Raw genomic sequence first — 22184 nt, forward strand, 5'->3', positions numbered from 1 at the left:
CCTTGACCCAGACGGTCAGGGTTTGCATTACAATTTTGCACGTGCACAAAACCTCCCGCGATGCCATTATGCCGAGACGGGAAGCCTGCAAAAGTGTCTTTTTCTTGCTGTGGACACAGGCGGAGCTCTCTCTACACCCTTAACCCCGGGCCAAATCATAATCTTTATTAAAAAACAAACACAGACAGACACAACTCTGAAGCGCAAAGAGGCAGAAAGTGTTCAGTAAACCTGAGGAAAAGACCAAGGTTCAGCAAGTGCCTGAGCAGAGAGGGGCTGGGGGCTGAGACGCAGCCCCTGTTCAGGCCGAGGTCACACAGCTGTGCCCGGGGGGTGAGGGTGGATAAACATTAACTACACTGGCCGAGAGAGAGACCCCACGGGCGCCCAGCCACGTGTAAAAGGAACGCACTTTTGTCTGGCTCTGATCTGAGGCAGGAGACCCTCCTGGGCTTCATGATGGTGCTGTTTGCAACGCTCCGGGCACCAGAACGAGCCCCTCCCCTGCCCGCACGTGTCCGCCACTCGCAGTAACATGTTCACCCGTCTGCAGAGACGGGGTGGGGAGCAGAGGGAGGGACATGGAAATACTCAGCAGCGGCAACTCACAGGTGGAATGAGAACGTGAGGGAGGCCCGGGCACATGGAGATGCTCTTCTCTGAGCCCCGACTCCCTCTGCAGGTGTTTTCCGGCTGCAGCCGGTCTGGGGAAACCCAGGTCTCAGGCCAGTCCTTAGAGGCCATGCCCAGCGGGCATCGATGTTGCACCATCTGAGCCGAGGCCTCTGGGGCCCCCTTCAGAACAAGAGGTATTCGAGCATCATTCCCCCAGGGCCCATACTTTAACTCAGCCGTGAGTCATCTCCTCTTTTGCAGCAAGCAACTTCCTGAATTTCTGCCCCATTCTAGAAGCTAACGTGAGGCTCTTTACCAGCTAGGCACCCATGATGAGCTGTAATGCCTTTAGGGGACCCCCAGACTCCCCTCACGTGGGCCATTTCTGTAAGGAGACCGCCTTACTGAAAGTAGCTTTCTGTAGGGCAGCCCAGAGCTTTCTCTGAATCCTAAAGGGATGTTCACCTCTTGCTGATTTTCATAAAAACTTCTTTTAAAAAGGGAACCCAAAAGGAGCATTTTGGACCTAGTTCTGTGGAGGACTATTCCTTTCAGAGTCTCTTCCTGTTACAGATTTTGCTTTTGAGAGTAAAAGAGGAATCAACAGTAGGGTGTGGCTTTCGTTTTAATCCAGAACCCTCTTACAGGTTCAGAAAATCAGTTTTGCAGAGTTCTCATGGGACCCAAGGGAGGGGCACCTATCGGGTTAGTTGTACTTTTCTTCCCCAAGGCCCCACACGCACGGTGACAGTTACACCTCCCATTCTTAGCCAGTGGCTTCTGTGACTGAACAGAGAAATTGTTTTCTGACCTAAGACGAAAGGGTTGGTGGAAGAGTCATAGGTTATAGAGATACGGATGCTTCTTTTAAATCCTTTTTCTTTTAAATCACCCCACGATGCATGCGTCACTCTCCCCAACCAATCCCCCAAAACTGCACCTTCAGGGAAGAATCAGTATTTGGGTGTTCCCTAACCCTCTGGTCGCCTTTCCTATACAAAATTAACCTAGGAAGTGAATGAGCCAGACCCTTCCCTGACTCACCCATTTCCGTCTTTACAAGAACAGACCCAAGTGACAGTGGGGCGTCTGTGGGGACTTCTGCAGTGGCCTCTTCCTGTCCTGTTCCAGCCCTTGCATTGGAGGAGCGACCTGCATTTTAAGTGCCTGGGGGAGACAGGAGTCTGGATCCTGGCCTCTGCTTGAAACTCAAACACAATCCATACATCAAGGGCTGGCAGCCCGTGGAGAGAATTCGGGAGGCCCCAGGAGATCAGCTGCCCTGCGCAGCTGTGTGCGGCTGCGCTCATGCTGGTCACCAGGGGGGAACCTCCTGGTGAAAGGTAACTGGCCCTTTCGTTGACCAGCAAAGTCATCCGGGAAAAGCCAGGCTCTCAGGGGAATCTCAACGCCCTGACAAACCAGGAGTCTGCTCTGTGATACCTCAGTGGGGCCCACGTCGCTGGTACCCCCTGACATTTTCTTGAGGATGGGTGCCCAGTGTATATATATCTCTTTGTGCTTTTCCCACCGGTGTGGGTCCCTCCAGCTGTAAGCAGTGCTGTGTGGTCATGAGGCCGATGACGCCCGGACCGCAAGGCAACCTGGCAGTGATCGGGTTTCCCTGAATCTCAGTGCAGCCCTCATGCCGACGAATTCCCCTGCGTGCAGAAGGATGCGGTGTGAGGGGACGTGCTTGAGGGTCGAGGAGGTAGACAAGCTGAGCTTGCGCTGCTCCCCACGGGGCTCAAGAGCTTCGGCAGCCCAAGGCGGACAGCGCAGCTGACGCCCCGCTCCCTGCAGAGGGGACTCGGCGCCGCCCGCCCCAGGTCGGCAGCACCCACGCACAGAACTAGGAGGGCAGCAGCTCAGGTGCTGGAGAGTTCATCCGCGGCCCGCCTGGGCCCCTGAGGCTCGCCCGTCGTGGAGGGCGCGGAGGCCCTGGAGGGCCCACCGGGCTCTCGGCGGCAGCGGAAGGCTGAGGGCAGCAGCCAGAGCAGAGAGCGATGAGACGAGTCCGGACGGTGCGGGTGCAGAGGACGAACGTGATGCAGTTGGCGCCCCCCTGAAAGGTGTTCCCGATGCCCTGGCAGGGAGAAAGGGAGAGGCGTGAGTGCCAGGGCCGGGGCGGGCCTGAGCAGCACACGCAGGGAGGCCGGGAAGTGCTGGGGACCCAGGACCCGGTCCTCCACCCCTTGAGGCTGGTCTGCGGGGGACCCTGGCCACGTGGGCCTTGGGCTGAGCACCGGGCAGGCCTGGACTTGCAGGCGTGTCCCCGGGTCTTCTGGGCTGGGGAGGACTCAGGGTCAGTCAACTCTCCCGTGGCTACTCCTAGGCCACTGGACAGCAACTCAACACCCCCGGGCTGCCCCCGAGCCACGCTGACCTTCCACCTTCACTCTTCAAGGCTCCCTGTGGGGCAGTGAGCAAGCCGAGGTGGGGCACAGCCCCCCGCCTGCCTGCCTGCCTGCCTGCCTGCCGGGGACAGGGATCTGACCCTGCTGACCCCGCAGTCTGGCCGGGAGCCGCGAGGGTGGGGCGGGGCAGACCTACGTGCAGAACCACGAGCACCGGGGTCCGCACTGCCGGGGAGCCACAGAGGGTCAGGACGAACCGCACGGTGCTCCAGACCCGGAGGCAGACGAAGATGAGCGGGATGAGGACCAGCTTCTTATCGGCCGCGGAGGTGTGGCGCTGGAGCTGGTGCGCCCGGGACACGAGGGGCCGGTACTCGGAGAGAGCCTCATGCTGCACAAGGAACACACAAAGCAGACATGAGGCCCTCCCGCCCCCTCCAGCCCCACCACAGGCTGCCCTCCCCCGGGACGCGGAGGTCGTGAGCCGTGCAGTGCCTGAGGCCGGCAGCCCAGGTTCCCACCTCTGCCCCGTCTCCTCCATCCACTGTCTGCTCCACACCCCACGAGGGTGTCTAAAGCACGTTGGAAACTTCTCAGGTCCGAAACACATGCCTGCTCTCGACCCCCAGCCTGCTGCACGCTTCCCCATCTCAGCTAACGGGAGCTCCGTCCTTCCAGCCATCCAGGCCCCAAACTTGGGAATGGCCTTTGGTCCCTCTCTCTGTGCGACAGCTCATGTCCGATCCATAGGCAAGCCCTGCAGGCCCTGCCTTCAAAACAGACCCAGACCTGGATGTCCACTACCACTGCCACCAGCCCGGTCCAAGCACCACCACCCCTTCTCTGGTGAGTTGCCACTGCTTCTTCACAGGTCTCCCTCTATCGCCCTGACCACCCACCCCGTCCCCACTGCAGTCTTACTCTCAACACAGAAGCAGTGTGGCTCGTTGAAAACCTAAGTCGGATCAAGCCAGTCTTCCACTCAAAGCTCTAGGTGTCTCCCCATTTCACACGTTCCTTACGATGTCCCCAACCCTAGTCTAGCTCTGACCTCATTCCTGCTACGTACCCCCTTTACTCTTCTCCAGACACACAGGCCTCCTAATGCTCCAAACATGCCAGGCACAACCCACCCCAGGACCTTTGCACAGGCTGCTCCCTCGAGCTGGAATGCTCTTCCCCAACCGTCTACGTGGCTCACTCCCTCACCCTCTTCAAGTCTTTGCTCCAGTGTCGCCTTCTGGATAAGGGCTATCCTGACAACCTATTTAAACTGCAAAGGCATTTCCCAGGTGGTCCTGTCCCCACCTCCAGCTCTTTATCCTTGTCTGCTTTTCATAGCTCTTATCCTCCTCCTTCCTGGACGCCATTCACCCTCGTTTATCAGGCCCGTTGCTCATGGTCATCCTCCTCCTCCAGAAGGCAAGCCCCCCCCCGCCCCCCAACCCTGCTGCGTCCCCCCACCCCGCCAGCCTGCCCCACAGCAGGGGCTCTGCCCAAAGCTGGGACAGGAAGAAAAGGGGAGCAGCCGCCAGCTTTGGTTTCCCCGCTCCTTGGAATGCCCTACAGTGACAGGAAAGGCAGTTCCAGATCACAACCGAATTTCTAAAAATAGATGGAAAAAACACTGCTCCATAACAAAGATGTGTTTTTGAGCCTGGTCCTCTGTGGGGGACACTGACAGCGCAGGTGAGGAGAAGAGCCACACCCTTTGGCATCTCTGAGCACCCAAGCTGCTGCAGCTCACCTGCTCAGAGCACGTGCTTCCTCTCCAGGGCCTTCAGCACCCAGAGAACGGCACCACCTACCCCCTCCAGGACCACACGGGTGGGCGGGGAAGCCGGGCACTAGCCAGGCACTAGCCGGGCGCTAGCCAGGGCTGCTAGTCCGCTCTTCCTCAGGGCAAAGCTCGCCCAGTTCATTTATTTTTAGCTCTCCCTCCTAGCTAGAGGCAGGGAACCACCCGCACATTCTCACCTCCCTGCTCACTAGTATTTGTTTTCTCTGGAAACACCTGCAGAGTTGTAGGAGAGGACCATTCTCACATGGGGGGGGTCAGCCTCACAGGCAGGGCCCCAGGCTTCCTGCCCCCGCTACAGGAAGGGTAGGGAGGAAGACAGACACACGAGGGACTCCCCTGGCGCTCCAGTGGTTAAGAGTCTGGGCAGGAGGGAGAGCTGGCGGTGCCAATTTAAAATCTGGTGGTCAGGGGGACTTCCCTGGCCGTCCAGTGGTTAGGACTCTGTGCTTCCACTGCAGGGGGCACGGGTTCGTTCCCTGGTCAGGGAGCTAAGATCCTGCATGTCCCGCAGCATGGCCAAAAAAAAAAAAAAAAAAAACACCACATGAAAAGGCAGCTGGGGGAGGGCATGGGGAGGCCCTGGGCAGAGCCTGGTAGGGCCCCTGGGAGCTTTCATTGGGGAGTCCGGAACCTTCCCAGGGCAACGGAAAAGAGGAGGTGAGCAGGGCAGCCCCGGCCCAGGCAGGAGACCAACTAAAAAACCCCAAGTAGACAAAGAGGATCTCAGACCCATCGGTGAGCCCTGCCAGCATCTCTGTCAACGACTCCAAGCTGAGCCAGAAGAGGGCGGCAGGGAGGGGTGAGAATCTGGTAAATTTTGAAGTAAAAAGAGAACCCAAAGTGTGCATCCCACATACAGGGTGGCGATCAGGTGTCAGACAGCTGCGAGGAGCGCCCTACACACTTGGAAATGACTGCTGAGTCAGCAGCACACCCGAAAGTCAAAAGTTGGGGACGTTCTCGCCTACAATTACAGCCTTGAAAACTCAGAGCAAAAAAGAAACACAGGTACCACACCAGCAGAATGAGCTTGGAAGTGTATCCCCAGAGTTTTCACGATGTTACTGCTCCAGCCCCGTTTCATCTTCCATCGTAATTACACGTCTGCCTCCTCCTAGGAGGGCAGGATCCATGCCTGAGCTCTCCTTAGCATTCCCACCGACACACAGAGCTTTTGTGCATAGTAGATGCTCAATAAAAACACACTGAATGAATGGTTGGGCTAATCTGAGGCTTTTTGGGGTAGCAGTTTGCTTGTGGCTAGGAGAAAGCCCATACTTTACATGTGCGGAACCGGTAGTCCAGAGCAAGGAACAATTTGGCCAGATCATCAGAGGGAAACCATTCTTTCCTAGAATTTCTGGCCAGAAGTCTAGGAGACTTCAGAGCAGCCCAGCCTATTGATTTATCAATTCCTGACAGCCTGAAAAGTCTACCACTTATAATATTTTAATCACCAAGGAGAAAGAAGTGAGTTACTTGTATCGCTGATTGTGAAAGTCTGTGGCCTCCTCTCCCCAGGGGCGTGCCAGTTCAATTCTTATTGGGCTACTGGTCATCTTTCATCCAAATTCCTCTCCAGGTTAAGCGACCGTGGTGATCTGTCCAGGAGGGGGCAGTAGAGAGCTGCGGCCCAGAACACAGGCTGAGCCCGCAGCCTCCTTGGCTTCACAGCAGCTCAGTCAGAATTGGGCGAGTTCGGGGAGCCCCTTAACTTCGGTGAGCCCCCGTTTCCTCATCCACAAACGGAGGGTAACAGGACCCGCTCCCGACAGGGCTGCATAACTAGCAAACCAGACAACCCACGATGCTTATTAATTCAGCGCACGTCACGGTGCCTGAGGCACAGCAAACGCTCCGTCACTCTGGTCGGTCACCAGTCCTGTCCCCTACGGCAGCCAACCCCGATGCCGGGACACAGCGGCCACACAGAGCTCTGGGCCGGGGCCCCGTGGGGCACGTACCGCTCTGTTGATGTGCTTCCGGATGCGGAGGTAGAGCACGGGCAGTGTGACGTAGGCGAGCATCTCCCACGCCTTCCCAGTCAGCAGCATCCACAGCACGCGGTCCTCCGCCTCCAGGTCGATCCAGCACCAGCCCACGGACACATCCGAGGCATCGTAGCCGATCTTCTTTAGAGTGACAGCCGCCACGGTGATGGCCAGCGGAACCCCCCAGCTGAGGAATAAGGAGCAAACGGGAGGCGGTGAGGTCAGACCCGGCTCCCGGCAAAGCCAGCGAGGGTGAAGGGACCGGGATGCTGTGTACGCAAGAAGCACGGTGCTCTCCCAAGCGCGCAGCAGACAGTGTCCCTGCAGAGAGGAGGGGCGGGAGTGCTCAAATCCCCCAACCCAGCCCTGCTCTAACCAAGTTCTGCCAAGCCCGGGATGCCCTGGCCTCCCACCTGGACAAACCCTCACAAGCCCTGGAAGCCGGGTTCTATTTCAGAATTGCCAGGCTCCTCGGAGACTGGCGCTGGGATGCTGTGGCATCGGGACGGCCGGCTCCTTCCCACACCGAGGGGCCTGTGCACTGGCCCGCAAACACCAGCCCATGTGGACAAGCCTCATCCACACACCCCGCCAACAGTCAGGCCCCCTTGGCCAGCCTGGGCCCAGGGGTGCACACACTGGTGGCTTGGGGTTGTCTCGGTCCCGTGCACCCACAGCAGGAACTAGAAGAGGGGCCCTGGGCTCCGGGCGGACACATCTCCTCGGTCCTGAGCCCTCCTTGCTCTATGGGAAGGGGAGGGCACTGCCAAGGGTCCAAGGGGGCCCACTAAAGCACAAAGCCTGGGGCGGGGGCCCCCTCTCAGTGCAGTGCTGGGCTGACTTTTCTAGAGTTTACTGCAATGGCAACACGCCTGGGATTAGGGCTGAGCCCCAGGGCCCCTCCCCAGTGGTCCCTGCACGAGTCTCCTCGCCAAGCCTTTTAAATCAGCCAGGGGGACCTGTGGTGGCCCGGCAGAGTGGTTAAGAGCTTGGACCGCGATGCAGCAGGCTGGGTCCGAGTCTCGGCCCTGCCCCACGTGGCTGCACCACATCCGTGTTTTTCTCCAAAAAGTGGGGATGATCACGGTGCCTGGAGCAGAGCATCGTTGTTGGTTGTCACTCATCAGCGTTACATCCAGCGTGCGGGACAGGGTACGCGTGTCCGCATTTACGACCAATGTTGTCAGTGAGGCTTGTCCCCAGGGCCCAGGATCCAGGCCTGCGGTGTAGCCACCAGGGATGCATGAGGCCTGCGCGGTCTCTGCCCCCAGGAGGACACACGGGCCTACGTGGTAGGTCGGCTGCCCAGAGAACAAGCAGTAAGTAAATAGGACAGTGTCATCGGAAAACGTTTAGTTCAGAAACTGGTTCTGTCTTGAGGGCTCTGTGTAAGGAATATCGGCTCTTTCTGAAAGAAGGTCATAGAACAAGGATGAGGCCACAGTTGCACTTAGTCTGTTACCAAAACGAGGCTAGAAGGGCTGTGATTTTATAAGGTCCTCCAAACGCTGCAGGTCTGGGGACGAGGCAGGGCAGGGATGGCGAGGAAAGGGAGAAAGTCCTCTTCCTGGGCCCAGGAAAGACTTGGTACCTCCTCCCCTCACTGGCCTCTGCAGGAGGGACCAGAGCCTGGGGCAGGCCACTGGGTGCCACCCTCAGCTCTGCTGCCCCGACAGCCCAGCAGAGGCAGAAGCAGCACATCCTCCTTGAAGTCACAAGAGCACGGAAGGGGGCAAAACCCCATAGAAATTAAAGGATGGTGGGGACTTGCCTGGTGGCACAGGGGTTAAGAATCTGCCTGCTAAGGCAGCGGACACGGGTTCAAGCCCCGGTCCGGGAAGATCCCACATGCCGCGGAGCAACTAAGCCTGTGCGCCACAACTACTGAGCCCATGTGCCGCAACTACTGAAGCCCCCGTGCCTAGAGCCCGTGCTCCGCAACAAGAGGAAGCCACCAAAGTGAGAAGCCCGTGCACCGCAATGAAGAGTAGCCCCCGCTCGCCGCAACTAGAAAAAGCCCGCGCGCAGCAAAGAAGACCCAATGCAGCCAAAAATAAATACATAAAATAAATAAAATTATTTTTTAAAAAAAGGATTATGAGAAAGGTACCAAGTTACACTTCAAATGGATGGAGTGTGTCTATTTTAAATGTTTGTGCTATGCAAAGTTATTGATCTGGTGAGTTAATATATATTAGTGTCAAACCAAAGGGTTACCGTTTTAAAACTCACGCCATCCTGGGATTTTAGGACAACACATGTCAGCTATGAGCTCCATGAGGTGAGGGCCATGTGGGTTCACTGCTCTATCCTGGCATCTGCACCAGTGCCTGGCACATGATAGGGGCAAAACTAGGACCTGCTGAATGAATGAACGAATGAATGAGTGAATGAAGTTTGAACCAAGTGACTGAGACAGCTTTTCCCAATTTACTCTTTAAATATTCACTGCAAGGACATTACTGAAAGGAGGTGAAAGGCTTTTAAAGGGCTGAACCGGAAATCCTGAAGTTAGAGATGGGAGAGCAGTGCTTAGGGACCAACACCCGGCAGGACTGGAGCCGAGGATTCCCACCCCAGCGGGAAAGGAGAGCACAGGCTTGGTGGGAGGAAGCAGCTTCTTTCCCTCCTCAGCATCCCTACAGCCCCTGGGGACCACAGGGTGACAGTCCCACATTTTACAACTTTAGGTTTGTTGTACAAAAGCTACCCAGTGATGTATTTCCTCTGTGTTACTGGGGTGTGCCTGGAGCTGAATCTGTGATGGAAAATAGCCAGAGGGAAGACCAAATAGACGGCTTTGAAAGGGGTGAGCATGTGGGTTGATCAATCAGAGTTGCTGTTTGAACTCAAGCACAGACAGCAGCTCTGCTGAGGCTAGAAGCTGCCTGGGGAGGTACCTGAGGGGAGGTGGAAGAAAAGGTGACCTCAGAGAGCAGTGGGAATGGAGTGGGAAGGATGGTCTAACAGCCCCGCCAAGCAGGCTCCACCAGACTCGTAACTTACAGGTACAGACAATGGTGTGCTGGTGATGTTTTAACATCAGAAAGACATCTACGCACGTGTGTGTGTGTGTATGTACACAAACGTAAACTGATTATGAATTTTACAGATATAAAGGATGTGTGGCACACAATTTGTAAATAATAATAAAATACACAATACTCTTTATCGTACATTCCACACAGCCAATTGATTCTCACAGGAGGCTTCTGTTGAGTTTTGCAGAACTCTGGTATCTGCAGCCAACCTGTGGTTGCAGTCAGCCAATGAGAGTAGTTCCATGATGAGAAGGTGGCTGATGTTTCCATTTTCCTTAATGACTAAGATGGAAGTGAAATGAGGAAGACCTGGGGGACCAGACGAGAGCTGGGACTTCACTGGGTTGACTTGACATGAGTGACCTCTCTGTGGATCAGGTAATACTTTTCTTTCTTCTTTTTTTTTTTTGTGGTACGCGGGCCTCTCACTGTTGTGGCCTCTCCTGTTGTGCAGCACAGGCTCCGGACGCGCAGGCTCAGCGGCCATGGCTCACGGATCTAACCGCTCCGAGGCATGTGGGACCTTCCCGGACCGGGGCACGAACCCGTGTCCCCTGCATTGGCAGGCGGACTCAGGTAATACTTTTCCAACACTGGAAGAATGTTTCTTCTTTTTTCCTGCTCTGGGACATGGCCCCTTCTCATCACCTCCCCGTGAAATATGCGGCTTCCCACCTGCCCTGCCAGGGCTTAAGTACAGAGACAAGAAACACTTTTGCATTTAGTCTTTACTACTAACATTTTCTCTATCACTTTCTTAAATCTAGAACAGGGGTCCAGCAAACTAGGGCCCTCAGGCCAAATCTGGCCCAGTCTGTTTTTAATTTATTTATTTTATTTTTTAAATTGGAGTATAGTTGATTTAAAACGTTGTGTTAGTTTCAGGTGTACAGCAAAGTGAATCAGTTATACATATACATATATCCACTCTTTTTTAGGTTCTTTTCCCATATAGGTCATTACAGAGTATTGAGTAGAGTTCCCTGTGCTCTACAGTGGGTTCTTATTAGTTATCAGTCTTATACACAGTCATGCGTATGTGTCCATCCCAAGCTCCCGATTCTGTTTTTTATTTTTATTTATTTATTTATTTAAATTTATTTATTTTTAGCTGTGTTGGGTTTTTGTTGCTGCGTGCAGGCTTTCTTTAGTTGCGGTGAGTAGGGGCTGCTCTTCGTTGTGATGAGCGGGCTTCTCATTGTGGTGGCTTCTCTTGCTGTGGAGCACGGGCTCTAGGTGCACAGGCTCAGTAGTTGTGGCTCGTGGGCTCTGAGCTCAGGCTCAATACTTGTGGTGCACAGGCTTAGTTGCTCTGCGGCATGTGGGATCTTCCTGGACCAGGGCTCGAACCCATGTCCCCTGCATTGGCAGGCGGATTCTCAACCACTGCGCCACCAGGGAAGCCCCAGTCTGTTTTTTAAAATAAAAGTTTTACTGCATACAGCCACACTCACTGGTTATATATCATCCATGGCTGCTTCTAAGCTACCAGAGCTGAGCTGAGCAGTGGCATTGGAGATCACATGGCCTGCAGACCTGAAAATACTATCTGGTCCTGTACAGGAAAAGTTTGCTGACATCTGCTCTACAAATCAACAAAAGTATAATTAGGGGACTTCCCTGGTGGCTCAGTGGTTAAGAATCTGCCTGCCAATGCAGGGGACATGGGTTCGAGCCCTGGTCTGGGAAGATCCCACATGCCACGGAGCAACTAAGCCCGTGTACCACAGCTACTGAGCCTGCGTTCTAGAGCTCACGAGCCACAACTACTGAAGCCCGCGCACCTAGAGCCCGTGCTCTGCAACAAGAGAAGCCACCGCAGTGAGAAGCCCATGCACCGCAACGAAGAATAGCCCCCGCTCGCCACAACCCAACTCAGCCAAAAATAAATAAATAGAATAAAATTTTTAAAAAGTATAATTAGGACCTAAGGAGTTTTGAGTATGTTACTTTTGTTTTTAATGCAATTTATTTGATTGTAAGTTTATATAATTTAATTTTTAACAATGTTCTATCTAACAATCAGCCCACAAAATGCCCTGAAATTTAACAATCGGGTCCCGCAAGCCAGCTCCAGGCCACCACTGGACAGAGGATGAAAAGGATAGGGGGCTGAAGGTGCCCTGCACCAGTCTCTCACCTATAGAGCCAGGAGAAAATCTGTTTGGCAACTGCAATAAGCCAAGCTGTTCTCTGGCCAAGTGGCCACCCTGAGTTGTAGGTGGTGTCCAACTCTGGGAGGAACTCTACAAAGACATGTGTGACCTAATTCTCACTTTCCAGAAATGTCTACTGCTAATTTCTGACATGTACCACCTAACAGTTTTTTATCCCTCCAAAAAAAAAACAAAACCAGCCATCAATCAAAAAACAAACAAAATCAGAACAAGTAAGATACGGCTTAACAACAGCACATGTGAAACAGACCAAGGGCTGTAGCTGACTGGGACCCAGAAGGTGTGTGGTCGGAGGCGCTGCCGTGATGCCCAGACGTGGGTGATGGAGAACGGCCAGCAAACTGTCCTGCCTCCGTGTGGACACCTGGGACCCACATTCTAAACCTGAGACTGTGAAGCTGGCACCAGAGCGGGCATGTGAGGACATGCTGGGCCTGGAGCTGGGCCTCGAGACTTGGAAGACTCTTGGGGACGTCCTGCTAGCAGAGCAGACTCAGGCGGCCGAAGGAAAGGGCAGGCATCCTGCTCAGTCCCAAAGCCAAGGGCTAAACTGGCAGCGTCCCCCATCAAGGGAAGGAAGCCATGTGACCATGTGCAGGGGATGGTATGAAAGGCACTGAGGAGGGACATGGTTAAAGCAGGTGACCAGTGAGGCTCCTTCTCTCCAAACCTGTGGTGCAGGCGGAGGAGAAGCGTGGCTGGGGTCACCTAGATGGAGGGGGCCTGCAGACCACTCTCTGAGCAGAATCCCCCACTTGGAGGGGCACCAAGAGCTGCTCCCAGAGGTGCCCAGGCCCCAGCTCTCACGTGTGTTTGCCTGGAAACCGAGGCCAGACTCCAAGTTGGCTTCCTCCCCCTTCGGAGGCAGTTATAGGCTGAGTATGTCCCCTCCTGCCCCCAAATTCCTGTGAAGTCCTAACCCCCAGTACGTCGGGACGGGACCGTATCTGGAGACAGGGTCTTTAAAGAGGTGATTAGGTTAAAATGAGGTCACTGGGTGGGTCCTAATCCAATAGGACAGGTGTCCTTGTAAGAAGAGGAGATTAGGATGCAGACACTCACTGAGGGACAAGCATCTGAGGACACAGGGTGCAGACGGCCATCTGCAAGCCAAGGAGAGAGGCCTCAGCGGAAACCAACCCTGCCTACACTTGGATCTCCGATTTCCAGCCTCCAGGACCGGGAGAGAAGGGATGTCTGTTGTTTAAGCGCCCCACCCAGTCTGCAGGGTTTGTTAGGGCAGCCGCAGCAGATGAAGGCAGATGCTCTCTACCAACTCGGGGGGAGAGACATGCCAGGGCAGGGGATGGCAGCCCAGCCCTGGGACACCCCCAGACACCCAAACCAGCAGAGCTGGGGGCCCTCAGCGGGCTTAGGGGAGGGGTAAACTGACAAACGCCCTGCAGACTGGTCATGAGCTTGGCTTTTGGAACTCGACATTCACTTTGTTCTTCAGTCGCCCCACGAGAAGCCGAAGCACCGCGGGATCAGGCGGTCGGTGAGCAGGCCGCGTCCCACACCTGGATTCCGTGGCATTTGTCAGACGACCACGAGAGGCGGCCGGTGCCCCTGAGAGCAAGGCTCTGGCTTTCCTTCAGAGTTCCCAGTCTGCCCAGCTGGGGATCTTCTGAAACCTGTCCCACCAGTCTGGGAGGGGGACACCTGTGGTGACAGAGCCGCTTTCACAGTCAGGGCTGGGAGCACCCTTCCCCCTCCGCACCAAGGGCGCAAGGTCTGCTCAATCCACCGCTGGATTCCTGTACTCCCCCCTCCCCGCAAACCTCACCCTTCCTACAGATCTCTGGTGCGGGGTGGCACCTGATGGGAAGGCCGCAAGAGGGTCTTCTCCCCCAAACAGCAGAGCCTGGTCCATGTGCCTGGGGCCTATGGAAGGCCTTGAATGTGACCATGACCCCAAGATGCTCTGAGAACGAAACTCTCCGGCAACCATGTGCCAGTTTCTAAAGCTCTTGCGAGCAGGGGAGAGCCGGGCCCGGGGGGCTGCAGCCGCAGGGGGCACAGCCTGGTGCAAGGAGTCCAGGCCCGAGGAGGCCGCCTGGAGGTTTCTGCCCCAGCAATGCGCTCTTACTGTTAAGGGTCGGGCAGGGGGCAGGACGTGGGAGTTCAGGGTGTCAGCCACCGGCCAGGCCACCGCGAGGTCGGTCGCTCGGTAGCCCTGGCTGCAGAGGTGGGGAAAGGCGTCCAAGGGAACTTCTAAACACTCAGCCCCTGGCACGGGCCTCTGCAGCCCTGGCTCTGTGGGTGCCGAGGAGCACTGTGCAGCGCTCAGGGACGCTTTCCTGCCCACCTGGGCCCGGGGTAGACTCACTCTGCTCCGGCAGGGTCAAGGGGCAGCCTCTGGTGCCGCAGCGGGTGTCCCACGGACACGCAAATGCAGCGCAGAGAACTCAATGCAGCAGGGCCCTCAGCAAACAAAGCCGGTTTAGCTCTTATCATTTTGGGGAGCACCGTCTGATGTGGGGTGCTGTTCATGCAACCACTGGATTCACCCCCCATTCAGACACTGCCCACTTGGGGCCTTGTCACTGGGCCCCGCTGTGAGTGAGCCAGGGTCTGATTAGAGAGCTCGCAGGCTCTCCCCTTCGGGGCCCACGGGGCCCCTTTTCTCTGCGCTGGAACTTCCCAATCCCCACAGCAGGGGTTTTCATGGTGAACTTGGGGTGCCATAGACTTCTCTCTTCCTCCAGAGCCTCCAGCAAATGCCAGAGGGTGGGTGGGCACGTGGGCTGGGGGTCATGCCCACACCTATCCCCACTTCAGTGCAGCCAGAAGAAACCCAAAGGCTGCTCGAGGCTGCCAGCTTGGCCTGGGCTCCACTTCTGACGCGGCGAGACGAGGCGCCCCAGCCTGACCTCCCCCCACAATCACAGGACACACCTGGCCCAGCGGTGAGGGGACAGTCCATGACCCTGCTGTACTGGTTCAGAAGGAGCCACCACCTTGCAGGGGAAGAGGGGCTGAAGACTGCTTTTGATAGGCAGGTCACCTTCTGCAGGGGGACAGAGATGGTTTCATGCTTATCTTATCTGAAAGGAAATGACCCCGCCCATAGCTGCTACAGGCTAAGCTGCCCAGCCCTTTCTTAGGTGAGAACTGCAAACACAGGGTCACAGATGCTTATCTACATGCATGTAAAATATGGGTACAGACTTAGAAAACGAACTTGTGGTTACCAAAGGGGAAACGGGGGTGGACAAACTAGGAGTTTGGGATGAACATAAACACACACACTATATAAAAGAGATAAACAACAAGGACCTACTTACTGTATAGCACAGGGAACTATACTCAATATTTTGTAATAACCTATAAGGGAAAAGAATCTGAAAAACAATATAAATATATAACGGAATCACTGTGTTGTTCACCTGGAACTAACACGACATTGTAAATCAACTATACTGCAGTCAATCAATAAAATATGTGGTGTCGGTACCATGCCGCCTCCACAGCTAAGACACAGTAGAAAGGGACTTATCACAGGGCTTTCCCTGAACACAGAATATTCTCACACTTTAAAGATGAGGCAACATCCAGAAAAGTCATCGCAGAATGCTGTCGGAATCGGGGGATGTGAAACCCTTGGGTGAGACTTCGAGGAGTTCCAGGAGGTTTATCTCGACAAGATCCTTATTAAGTACAAAAGGAACAAGAGTAACTGTGGTGGAGAACTGGCAGATAACACCCTGACCAAGCAATCAAAGTGAACATCACCGGGAACGGAACAAATCAAAGTCGCCAGCCACCACCAGGTAGGAAGCGAGAACAGGTTTCTGTGAGATTCCAGCCCAAGGTGCAGATCCTGAATCCACTCCCGAGGAAGCAACAGGCAACCCAGGTGAGGGGGGGACATCCTACACCATAACGGGCCTGTACTCTTCAAAAAGACCAGTTGTGAAACACCAAGGAACACGGAAACACTGCTCCCGATTGAAGGAGGATGAAGAGACATGAAAACAAAGTCCCTTTGCTATCGGCGACCTTATTAGACAACTGGCAAAACCTCAATAGATCCACAATCAGATTTTTTTTTTTTTACCAGACACACACACATATTTTTTTCTTTTTAGTTGCTTTGCCTTTTTCCTTCTTCACATGACACAATCAGGTATTGGCACTGCTCCACGTTACTCTCTGCTTTGGGGAGGTATATGTGGTCACTCAAGACACTGTCCTTGTCTTTTGGAAATAAATGCACACTGAAGGATTTAGGAGTTGGGGGCATCAGGTCTGTAACTTACTCTTTTTTTTTTTTTAATTTTAGTTTTGGCTGTGTTGGGTCTTCATTGCTGCACACGGGCTTTCTCTAGTTGTGGCAAGCAGGGGCTCACTCTTTGCTGCCGTGCGCAGGCTTCTCATTGCAGTGGCTTCTCTTGTTGCGGAGCACAGGCTCTAGGCATGCAGGCTTCAGGAGTTGCAGCACATGGGCTCAGTAGTTGTGGCTCATGGACTCTATAGAGTGCAGGCTCAGTAGTTGTGGCACACGGGCTTAGTTGCTTCCCGGACCAGGGATCGAACCGTGTCTCCTGCACTGGCAGGTGGTTTCTTAACCACTGCCCCACCTGGGAAGTCCCTGTAACTTATTCTTACATGGTTCCAGAAAAAAAATAATTGGAGAGGATAAGAAAAGCTAACATGGTAAAGTGTTAATAATGGGGGAAATCTGGAAAGTTAAAAATAAACGATTGTCGAATTATCTCTCAGTTTAAAAAATTATTATCAAGGCCAAGAGACAAGATGGAATCCTAAAAGGGGCACTGACCTTGAAGTTCTAACCCTGAGCCTCCTGCTAACAGCTCTGTGGCCTTGGGAAAGTCTCATCAGCTGTGGCTGGAGGGTGGTCATCTCTGGGTGAGTCCCCTGGGTTATGGAGGATCAAAGCGTGATCCTTGCAAGACCTCAGGAGCCTGATGCAGCTTGTGATGACAGGCAATTTCTCTGAGGATAAAGTCTAAGCTGCCCTCCTTCCCCAATGAGATAAAGTCTTTCTGTAAAGGAAACTATGTCAGGCATTATGATGGGGTCCCAGGGGCCACGCAGGTGCTTTGTGGGAACTTGCCTGCGACTCTCTCCAGCCTCCTGTGGTGCATGGCTGCATTTAGTTTTATAGATGGCTTTTCCCACTTAACGTTGTATCATACCGTTTAAAAAGTATATGACTTATAGAGTTCATGGCCAGTTTTTTTTTTTTTTTTGCGGTACGTGGGCCTCTCACTGTTGTGGCCTCTCCCGTTGCAGAGCACAGGCTCCGGACGTGCAGGCTCAGCGGCCATGGCTCACGGGCCCAGCCGCTCCATGACATGTGGGATCTTTCCGGACCGGGACACGAACCCATGTCCCCTGCATCGGCAGGCGGACTCTCAACCACTGCACCACCAGGGAAGCCCCATGGCCGGTATTTAATGGCAGCATAACAGTTCTGGGTGGGGTGTAGTCTGTAACTTACTGATCCCCGATTTTTTGAACATTTCGGTTGCTTTCAAATTCTCATCACTGTTCTGGCTAACAGTGCCACGCAAACTCCTTCGTACATCCCACTTTGCATGTAATTTGGTTTATCCCCTTAGACTAGATGCCTACAAATAGGATTGCTGGGGTCAAGGGGTATGAACCAAATATTTTCTACATGGATTATTCCAACTTACATGGCCAATAATAATGTAGGAAAACACCAGTTTCATCTGCATTTATCACATTAGTATCCTGCCTTACTATTTTTTTCCCTCTAATTTAATGAGAAAATGGTACCTCATTGTTGTATTGTTTTGAGTATTCATGCTTTTACTATTTCGTCAGAATGTCCTTTGTCCATTTCTCAAGATATTTGTCAGTTTTTTTTAAAAAAAAATCAACTCATAAGAATAGAGAGAGCAGCCCTTTGTGTTGTCATATTTTAAAATATTTTCCCGGGGGACTTCCCTGGTGGTCCACTGGTTAAGAATCCGCCTTCCAATGCAGGGGATGCGGGTTTGATCCCTGGTCAGGGAACTAAGATCCCACATGCGCGGGGCAACTAAGCCCGTGTGCCACAACTACTGAGCCCGTGCGCCACTAGAAAGCCTGCGTACCACAGCTAAGACCCGACACAGCCAAAAATAAATAAATATTAAAAAATAAATAAATAAAAATAAAATATTTTCCAAGACTGGAAGGTCTGAAGAAGAGGACTGATTTGCAGTCATTTGAAATGGTTAGCGAGTGGGTGCCTTGGCAGCCAGAGTCTGAAGATGAGATTTCCCACGCCAAGAGGTCCTTCAGCAGCAGCAAACTAATCCTCCAAAGAAAGACACTGAAGAGTCCTTAGCAATACGGTCTGAGAGGATCTAGGTCAATACATGAACCTGTTGGACAGGACTTATCAAGTCTCACACCAGCAACACGAGTGCTGACTTCTGACAGGGAATAAACCGTCAAAGTCCCTTTCTAGCTTGGATACAAGTAATTTTCTTTCTTTCTTCTTTTTTTTTTTCTTTTAAGAAGCAGGTGGGGCTTCCCTGGTGGCGCAGTGGTTGAGAGTCCGCCTGCCGATGCAGGGGACACAGGTTCGTGCCCCAGTCCGGGAAGATCCCACATGCCACGGAGCGGCTGGGCCCGTGAGCCGTGGCCGCTGAGCCTGCGCGTCCGGAGCCTGTGCTCCGCAAAGGGAGAGGCCACGACAGTGAGAGGCCCGCGTACCGCAAAAAAAAAAAAAAAAAAAGAAGCAGGTGGATCACATTAAACAAAGAGGAACAATTTGCTTCCTTTTTATGGCCAGAGAAGGGCACACGGGCTTTCTTAGGAGGCCTTCCCTAAGCATACAGAAAACATCCCTAGAAGTGAAAAGCAAGGTTTCTTAGGAAATGTCTTTTCTACAGGAGCTGTGCCAGGTTCTCTTTATCACTTGAAAAATACGTTGTATTCAGTATTTTTCAAAAGAGGGGGAAAAAGACAAGAGAATCTTGCAAAGAAAGTCTTGGGCTCCTTTTCAAGTACACGTGAGCTCCACGCTGCCCACAGCCAACCAGCCTGCCAAGGACGGGGTCTCCAAAATGGCTGGTGGGATCAGGTTGGATGCGGGAGGGGGGTAGGCAGCCCCGCTCTCTGTGGGTCTGTGCAGCACCTGAGGCACATGTGAATGGCTCGCTACAAACATTTTGACTTGAACAGCCGAGAAGCAGGCCGTTTAGTTTCCCAGGGACCAGCTGGCCTCCATCCAACAGCCCCGAGACCTGGAGGTCAAGTGACTATTGCAGGCTTGTGACCTCACTGTTGTGACACCCAGGTGACCTGTCTCTACCAAAGTGCTGACTATCTTCAGTCCCTCGGAAAGAACTCAAGTATTTAACAGAGAGGACCTATAATTAGGGCAGCATTTGGTACTCTTATCTGGAGGAAGGAGAGGAGGAAAGAAGCTCTATAAAATTCCTGCCTTGGGTTCACCAGAGGACACCACCAGATGTTTGAATCTTGACTACACCAGGAAGGGGCCAACCTTCTTCCATAGATGAGGGTTACTTGCATGAGACCCTTCAATGTCAGAGCAGGACAAGGCCTTGGTTTTCTCTACTCTCAGAGACTCCAGGCCGCTGGCTGCCCTCTTCCAGACCAGCCTCTGCCTCTGACCTCAATTTCAGAGTTGCTGAAATTGAGTAAGAAAGTAAGTTGCTGAAATTGAGTAAGAAAGTAAGATCATCTAGAACAGAGATAACAAGAGATTGGGGCCTGAGGTTTAGAGATGAGCAAAGATAAAATAAACAAGACTGTCCTTCCTAAATTTTACAGCTGAAGCACTGCATCTGGCAGAGGGCTGGGTGGAGGGCAGCCTGAAAGTGGCTGAATGCACCACACCTAACTCATCTCCCAGCCTGACCAGCTGCTTCCCCCCATCCCCATGGTCAGCACTGAAGCAGGAGGCCAAGGGCCCAGAGTGGCCTCGCCAGCTCTCCAGGTGCTTCCAAGTTACCAGGGCCACGCTCTGAGGGCGAGCTCTGGCCCCTCCCACCCTCCAGGGCCTGCGCTGAGGGGCCCACCTCACTGGGGGGCTAGGGCTGGGGCCGCCTCAAAGGGGCCCCCCCTGCGGCAATGTTCAGGACAAGTTCATCTCCCAGGCAAGCCTAGCATCATTCTGCTAGCCCAGGGCTGTCCCAGGACAGGAGCAGACACTGCCTGCTGGGCGCCTGGCCAGGGGTCCAATCAAGACGCAGGGCCCAGAGGGTGGCGAGGGCCACAGGGGCAGCAGACAGGATCCAGGCAGGGGTCACTGGACCCGAGGGAAAGCAGCGTCGCCGCCACCCACCTGACGACGTGGAAAGCCCAAAGCAGGCGGCCGTCTCCGGGGCCGCGCGAGGTGCGGACGATGCTAAGATACAGGTAGAGGGCGATGGCCACCGTCCAGAAGAAGGAGCTGGTGTTGGCGAAGGTGGAGAGAGCGCCCTGAAGCACGCAGTCCCACGAGGGGCCCTCGAAGTCCTGCAGCACCCCGTAGAAGTAGGAGGCGGCCGAGAGCAGGTCGGCCAGCGACAGGAAGAGCAGCAGGCGCCGCGCCCGGCTGCGCAGGTCGGGCCACAAGACGTGCGTGGCCACCAGCAGGCACGAGCCTAGCGCGGAGAGCGCGCACGACAGCAGCACCACTGCGCGCTCCGACGGCACCACCTCTGTGGGGGGCGCGGGAGGTGGCATGGTCAGGAGCGGAGGGGGCCGGGGCCGGGTCGCCGCGTGCGGCGGCCGCCGCCGCCGCTGCCGCCGCCGCCTTCTGGGCACATAACCAACGAGCGGCTCACAACCCGGTGCCCGCCCCGCCCGCGGCTCGGCGCCTCCCGGGCCCTCCAGGTCCGCCGCCCAGCGGCCCAGCGGCCCCGCCCCGCCCCTGTTCCTAGGCTCCGCCCCCGCCCCCACCACGCCCCCGCGCCCTCCACGCTCCACCCCGCGGCGCCCACGTCCCGACCCCGGCCGCGCCCCGCCCCCGCGCCCCACCCTCGCCCTCACACCATGCCCTTGCGTCCTCCACGCTCCACCCGTGGCCCTCTCGTCCCGACTTCGGACCCGCGGCCGGCCCCAGAGCCCTTCCCGCGAGCACCACCGACGCCCCGGCGCCCCTGTGCCCGCGTCCCTAGGCGCTCCCCGCAACCCCCGGCCCCATCACCAAGGCTCCGCCCCTGCCCTCCCACCACACCGCTGGCGCCCACGCTCCACCCTGCAGTCCCCACGTCTAGTCTGCAGCGCCGCACTCCTTCCCCCCCCACCCACCCCGCGCATCCTCCAGAGGCCCCTGCTCTTGCCAGCCGACTAGGACGTCCAGTCCTGGGGAGGGATGCGCTGGCAGTTTTTTAGGGCTAATATTACCTTCTTTCTTTACGGCCAGCATGTGTGCGGGGGTGGAGGCAGTCTTTCCACTGGTAGCAACAGCAGCTGTCAAAGTGATCCTCTTTCCTTAAGCAGCCATACCGGAGGTGTTCGCTGGTTAGGGTGGCGGTGGTTACTTCCTGAACGGGGTGTTTCCAACTTTTCTTACAATGAGCACCCTATTTTTTTAAATAAAGCTTATTGTGTGAAATTGTTTTAAAGAAATTGAAACATTAATTTCCAATTTTACTGGGTTTTCTTTTTTGAAAATTTCATTTTTAAAAATTTGGGTTACCATTCACGTGCCGTTAAAATTGGCCCTTTTAAATGTACAATCAGTTATTTATAGCATATACACAAGTTTGTGCAACCATCCTCATTATCTAATTCCACAACATTTTTATTGCCTCAAAAAGAAACACAGTCGTGTCAAAAGAGAGGTAACAGGTCCCAAGTGTTGTCACTTGTGCTACGCGTCACCAAACCAAGACTTCATACCTAACCTAACTGCGGTTTCAAGCTCTCCTACAAATGTAATCTTAACCAGTCAGTCTGGCATTTCCTGGTCAGCATTAGTGAAGTAAATCCTTCTGGTAGATCCCTGCCGTCCCCCAAAGGAAGGTGACCTTGCCTGAAATACTCAGCTCTTTGCTAGACTCATTTCCTTGTCCCATCTCTTTCTGCCTGTAAAAGTCTTCTCTTTTGTACGGCGCTTCAGAGCTCCTTTCTATTTGCTAGGTGGGACGCTGAGTGATTCATGATCGGTGAATAAAGCCAATAAGATCTTTACAATTTACTCAGTTGATTTTGTTTTTTAACAGTAGTCACTGCCCCCCCCCGCCCCCCGAAACTACTAATCC

At 54.4% G+C, this 22184-nt stretch overlaps 1 protein-coding gene across 1 annotated transcript; it reads right to left on the minus strand.

The window, feature by feature from the left end:
• Positions 1–2483: 2483 nt before the first annotated feature.
• Positions 2484–20661, minus strand: GPR157 (G protein-coupled receptor 157; the record flags this gene model as incomplete). Its single annotated transcript, XM_079697040.1, is given in 5 exon segments — positions 2484–2557; positions 2560–2701; positions 3169–3363; positions 6738–6951; positions 20279–20661. Coding segments are annotated over 5 exon segments (1008 nt in total).
• Between the last annotated feature and the right edge of the window lie 1523 nt (positions 20662–22184).

This window comes from Hyperoodon ampullatus (genome assembly GCF_949752795.1).
Source record: "Hyperoodon ampullatus genome assembly, chromosome: 2".
NCBI lineage: Eukaryota > Metazoa > Chordata > Mammalia > Artiodactyla > Ziphiidae > Hyperoodon > Hyperoodon ampullatus.